The 6,725-nt window shown below is 37.0% G+C and overlaps 1 protein-coding gene across 2 annotated transcripts in view; it reads left to right on the top strand.

Moving 5' to 3' along the window:
• Positions 1 to 6,725, top strand: part of TRIM33 (tripartite motif containing 33) — a 120,377-nt gene that overhangs the window by 104,200 nt on the left and 9,452 nt on the right. For both annotated transcript variants that reach the window (XM_019659195.1, XM_019659194.1), the window contains exons 12-13: positions 2,712 to 2,844; positions 4,245 to 4,308. In XM_019659195.1, the coding sequence (XP_019514740.1) occupies positions 2,712 to 2,844; positions 4,245 to 4,308 (197 nt within the window). The remainder of the gene's footprint in view (positions 1 to 2,711; positions 2,845 to 4,244; positions 4,309 to 6,725) is intronic.

Here is a 6,725-nt window from a genome sequence, read left to right as displayed (position 1 = left end):
AGGGCAGTGTCACTGGCCCTCATATGTGGGATCCGAACCGGGACCCTCTGGCATCCCAAGCGAGTTCTTAACCATCGCGCCACTCGGCCGGCCCTGACATGAGGTTTTTAAGGCCTTTAATGAAAAAAAACTTTGTTAATAAGAAAGGTCTATTTACTTTTTTTTTAATTGAGGTATAATTGACATATAACATATTAGTTTTAGGTGTACAATATTGTGATTTGATATTTTTGAAATGATCACAAATGAGTCTAGTTAATATACATTACCATATATAGTTAAAAAAATTTTTCTTGTGATGAGGACCTTTAAGATTTACTCTCTTAGCAACTCTCAGATATGTAAGAGTATTGTTAACTGTAGTCACTGTTGTACTTTACCTCCTCATGATTGATTTATTTTATAACTTTTAACCCCCATTACCTATTTTGCACACCCACCACCCATCACCCCTGACAGCCACAAATTCTCTGTATCTGTCTATGGGCATGTTTTTGTTTTGTTTTTAGAGTCCACATTAAGTGATATCATATGGTATTTGTCTTTCTCTGACTGATTCCATTTAGCATAATACCCTCTAGGTCCATCTGTGTTGCTACAAATGGCAAAATTTCTTTTTTTAAAAAAATTTCTGAATAACATTTCATTTGTATACATACTACATCATCTTTATCCATCATCTAGTGATGGAAGTTTAGATTGCTTCCATATCTTGCCTGTCCCCAGCAATTCTGCAATGAACATAGGGGTGATTTTGTTTTCTTTCAGATAAATACCCAGAAATGGAATTGCTGGATCGTATGGCAGCTGTTTTTAATTTTTTGATGAATCTCCATAGTGTTTTCCATGGAGGCTGTGCAAATTTACAATCCCACCAGCAGTGCACAAGGGTTCTCTTTTCTCCACATCCTCTCCAGCACTTGTTATTTGTTAATTTACTGATGATATCCAGTCTGACAGATGTAAGGTGATAATCTTATTGTGGTTTTTAATTTACATTTCTCTGATGATTAGTGATGTTGAGCATTTTTTCATGTTTGTTAGCCATCTGTATGTCCTCTAGAGAAGTGTCTATTTAGGTCCTCTGCCCATTTTTCATTTGGATTGTTTGGTTTTTTGGTATTAAGTTGTATGAGTTCCTTATATATTTTGGATGTTAATCCCTTATTTAGGGTTTTTTTGTGGCTGCATATAAATTTTAGGATTAGTTCTAATCCCAATTGATTTTGTATCCTGCAACTTGACTGATTTTACTTAATAGTTTTAAGAGTTTTTTTGGCGCAGTCTTTAGGATTTTCTTTATATGATATCATGTCATCTGCTAATAGTGACAGTTTTACTTCTTCCTTTCCAAGTTGGATGCCTTTTTTTTCTTTTTCTTGCCTAATTTCTCTGGCTAGGTCTTCCAATACTGTGTTGAATAAAAGTGGCACAAGTGGGTATCCTTGTCTTTTTCCTGATCTTAGAGGAAAAGTTTTCAGCTTTTCACTGTTAAGTAAGATGTTGGCTATGGGCCTGTCATATATGGCCTTCATTATGCTGAGGTATGTTCCCTGTACTACCCACTTTGTTGATAATTTTTTATTATAAATGAATGTTGAACCTGTTTACTTTTTAGGAGAGTCTTCCCTTGCCTGTGAAATGTTGTGGGCTGCTTCATTCTGATCAATTTGTCTATCAGTCTGATTCTACCTTGGTTTATATATGTATAGTTTCTTCCAAAGTTTTAGCTTTAATGCCATCTTTTCCTGTTTTATAGTCATGAAAATCTGTGATTTTTGAGAGCAAAGGAGGACAAGTAATTTTCTGTTTTCAGTTTTCTGTTGAATGAGAAGTAGATTAGCATAAAAAGTAAATCTTGCCTCTAGCGGGAGAGAAGATTAGAAGGGGCAAGTAGGGGTACAGACAGACCAGCAAGCAAGAAGATTAGCAGTTATTTCAGTAAGAATAATTGACCATCTCTTTCTTATATGGAATAGTGTAAACTTTTACTTAAGGTAATTTTCATAATTAAACAGTATCTGTTTACTATTTCTTACATAAATATTTTCTCATTCCATCATCATAGTTCTCAGTGTAGTTGGATGTTTTAAAGGTAGGAGACTGAAGTTCAACTGGGAATCAGCCCAAAGTCACAGTGCCAGGTCCAATGGCTTTAACCTACTGCCTATAAATGAGAAAAGGGCTCAGTTCTACTGTTAGCTGCTCCTTTTTGTGTGTGTAATAAGGGACCTTATATCTCAGGCTAAGGGCTTTCTGCTGAGTATAAAGACTATTCAAAGCTTTAAAGTGAGGTATTGACATGATTAAATTTCTCTTTAGGTGAATGACTCTGTCAGGACTATTGAACTAAAGGGAGGAAGATGGGACAAGGATACTGAAAAATCAGGACCCTGCCTCAACTTTGAGCAAAGGCAGACATGTCAGAGTGTGTCAGAGCTATTTTCACAGAACATCAGGGATTTAGTGGATTGTTGGGTTTTGTCTTGATGTGCCAGGTATTCATTGAATAATATTAATTTTAGTGTTATTCACATAAAGTTTATACTGTGTGGATCCTCAGAGGAGCCTAAGGAAGCAACAATTAAGCCAAGTTTGATATGGGATAATCTGTTTATTAGTAAACTGTAAACATAAGTGATTATACTCATGAAAGTAACTTTTCTGTTTTAATCAAAGCAGATTAATCTTTTTGTTTTTTCTCTCTTTAGTTGGAAGATGCTGGTTCAAGTAGTTTAGATAATCTACTAAGTAGATACATCTCAGGCAGTCACCTTCCCCCACAGCCTACAAGTACCATGAATCCCTCTCCAGGCCCCTCTGCCCTGTCTCCAGGATCATCAGGTAAAATCACCTGAGGTACCGCCTCATTTCTTTACCACCTTAGACAAGTATCTCTCAGTGTATGTATTAGTCAGGGTTTACCTGAAAAACAGAACCAGTAGGAGGGTTGTGTGTGGGGAGCGGGGAGGGGGAAATGGCCGGGATGTTAAGGAATTAACTCATATGATCATTAGGGCTGGCAAGTTGGAAATCTGCAGGGCACATCTCCAGCTGGAGACCAGGGAAGGAGTTGACTGGGAACCTCAGTCATTTCTCTTAAGGTCTTCAACTAATTGGATGAGTCCTGCCCACATTATGGAGGTTGATCTCCTTTACTCAAAATCTACTGATTTAAATGTTAATCACATCTAAAAAATAACTTCATAACAACATCTGGACTGGCATTTGGCCAAACAACTGGGTGCTATATTCTAGCCAAGTTGACACATAAAATTAACAATCTCAGTAGCATATGTTTTTTTCCTGATTGCTCTTTCCAATTATTTTTCTTCAAATACTATTGGCAGACATCACATGAAGAGATACGAATATTGATCTGTAATGTGTACCTCTCCCCCCAACCCCAGCTGTATTCATGTTCCCTGCTGGGGTTGTAGATGCATTTATTCCCCATGTCGTATATTTTATGATATAGATGGTCAGTTGAAGAGTTCCTTGGTTTCAACCCAAGTTTAAAACACTTTGTAAAAAAACGAAAAATGGAAAAATTGTTTAAAAAAAAAGAATTGAGGAAAGGCAAGTGAATTTTCAAATTGTCATTTTAAAACAAAAACTTAAATTTATTGTAAACTAGTAAACTGTGACTATGAGGTGTAGATCTCTTCCAAAATCCTGGGTGTTTCATTGACCCTCTTACATTAGTGAATGATTAAAGCAATTCCCAGTAGGTTGATGATGCAGAAGTGGTTACAGAATACATTTTTCTGGTGTAAATTAAATGTTATTTCTTTCGTATCGAAACAGACCACCTCTTTATTTCTAGAGTACCAGTAGTCCAATTGTAAGTGTGGGTTTTGCATGAGATGCATTGTTAATACATTTTTTGAGTTATATCATTTTTGAGGTTTAATATAATTATTCTAAAAGAAAGAAATAATATAGGAATGTAGGGTATTTACCAGATGACTTGGGGCAGGACAGAAAATTGCTTTCTCTTGATCTATGAGTTTTCGTTGGTTTGATAGTGTTGTTCTGAGGAGGAATCTGAGAATGATGCTCAGCAGAGAGAAATTGGTTGATGTGGACCAGCAATTGCACATGCTCCCTGACTTTTGAGAGGAAGACTAGATATGATTTCCAAGGATTGCAAAATTGCATTAGATTCATCTTGAATTCTGTGACCAGTAGGACAATTCTGAACATTTTCTGTATTGATGTTTGTTTTGACTTATTGTTTGCAGGTTTATCCAATTCTCACACACCTGTGAGACCCCCTAGTACCTCTAGTACTGGCAGTCGAGGCAGGTGAGTATTACATTATTAATAGCTATATTTTTCCTTTTTATTAATAAAAATTTCAAATATGTATTTTAAAAAGTAGAATATTACAGTGAACTATTTTCTTTTAAATTATTTTTTTCAGTTACAGTTGACATTCAGTATTATTTTATATTAGTTTCAGGTGTACAATGTAGTGGTTAGACAATTATATAATTAATTTCTAAGTGACCCCCCCCATTAGTCTAGTACCCCCCTGTCTACAGTAATGCTTATGTACTTTCCACCCAGCTTCAACAATTACCAAGTTATTGCCAGTCTTAAAAGATAAGGATTAAAAATTTTATAGCCACAGAACCATTATCACACCTATAAAGAATTTAACAGCTAATTCTTTAACATCAATTGAAATCCAGTTAATGTTCACATTTCCCAATTTTTCCCATAAATGCCTTTTAAAACATGGCTTCTTTGAATCAGATTAAATAAGCCCTCTTCATTGCCATCTACAGATGTGTTGAGGTCAAAATCAGTGTATTTGTGGAAGAAACATTGTTTCTCCTCCAGAGTTTTGTCCATCTTGCTATTTAAATACATTGCCTGCTGTTTTTTCTCTGATTGGTGTTTAGATTAGATTCAGGTTTGATTTTGGGGGAAGGGGTCGAGGAGCATACTTCATTGGTGTGGTGTGTACTTCATCAGGGGCACACAGTGTCTGGTTGTTTTTGTTTTGTTTTGTTTTGTTTTTGTGGAGGGTAGTGTCACCGGCCCTCATATGTGGGATCCGAACCGGGGCCCTCTGGCTTCCCAAGCCAGTTCTTAACCATCGCGCCACTCGGCCGGCCCAATGTCTGGTTGGTTTTACTGGTTTGTTTGCCAATAGCAAGTTTTAATGATCACTACCTAACTCTACAGTTTATTTTTTTTACTGGTTTAAAAATGATACCTTTTAATTGTTGTATTATTCCTTCTTTGTTATTTTAGAATACTTCTGTAAAGAGAAACTTGTTGTCATCAACTATTTAGTTATAGGAAAGGTAGAATGAATTGATTCTTTATTTACCTATTTTCATAATAATGAGTTGATTTCCCAGCACCCTTCAACAGTGACCAATGAGCTTTATTATTTTTAACTTTATGAACTCTCATATTTGGATACTTTATATGATGCTTAAATATATTTTCATTGATGCTTAAAGTGTTTCATCTTGGGCCTGTCAGAGCTTTTAAAAGCTGGTTCCTTAGTTCTTTTGCTGTAACCCTAGTAGTCTCAGAAAGGTTATTGTTTACTGTTATGAAATGATGTTCCAGGTTTGTCTTGTATGTTTCCTGCCTTAGGCTTGGAATCAGCCGTTTCTCTAAGAAATCTGGTCACGCTAGTGAGGAAATGATGCTTGGAGACAATCTTCTGGGTAGTAGGGGCACTCACTGCTACTGAATGGTTCATTGTTTCTTATGCCTTCTTGGTGGACAGAGCTAAGAAATGGGGGTGGGGAAGAGAGAGTGTTGTGTTAAGATAAAATGTAATACATGTTGACTGATTTTTATTCTTTAGTTTAAATAATTTAGTACAATGAAAGAAAGTATTTATTTAAGATATGTGAATGTTTTTTGTTTTTACGTATACGTGTGCAATATTACATTTTGAAGACTGGTCCTTTTAAACACTTGCTTGACTTTTTAATTATACTTTAAGTACATAATCAGTACTTTCTGAAGAAAAGTGTAAATGAAGTGACAAAGATGTTCATTCTTAGTAGTAATACAGTCTTACTAGTTATTCCCTTCTCTTGCCAATGGGTTTGCTCTGTGGTCCAGATAGAACCGATTAGTTGTGTACCTGTCCTTTTAGCCTATCGTCACATTGATTCAAATAAGGACGCTCGGGGTTGTTTCCTCTTCAGTATCCCCTTCTCCCAATTCCCTGCCCTCAAAAGATGAAGTAGAGATTCCTTTGAGCAGGCTTCCTGAACCACTAGTGATGTTCTTTTCTTCAGCTGTTTGGGGATAGAGAAGAATTGAAACTGCTTTCATAGAAGCAATCAGTGACCCTCTATACCACTGGCCTGGGAAAATGATTGTTCACTAGACTCCTTAAATGATTTCGTATAAGTGCCTCAGACCATAAAATGTGGGGTTTTTTGTTTGTTTGTTTCTTTAAAGATTTTTATTGGGGGATGGGAACAGAGCTGGGGAATTGGGGGAAGGGGAACAAGTAAGTTGCTGTCCTTTTGTTCTTCAGTCTAGTTGTGGAGGATATTACTTCACTGGCCCAAGTTGGCACCATCATTGCTGTCTTCCCGGGCCAGGCAGATCAGTCGCCGGCTTCTGGACGGCCGCTCACGGCGGCTGCTGGCCGCTCACGCTGGCTGCTGGCCGCTCACGCTGGCTGCTGGCTACACACGGTAGCCCATGGCAACCCACTGCCACAAGGGCTGCAGCCT

Source organism: Hipposideros armiger, unplaced genomic scaffold (assembly GCF_001890085.2).
Source record: "Hipposideros armiger isolate ML-2016 unplaced genomic scaffold, ASM189008v1 scaffold_297, whole genome shotgun sequence".
Lineage (NCBI taxonomy): Eukaryota > Metazoa > Chordata > Mammalia > Chiroptera > Hipposideridae > Hipposideros > Hipposideros armiger.
Note: the sequence above shows the minus strand (reverse complement) of the source record. Positions and strands in the feature narration are given on the sequence as shown.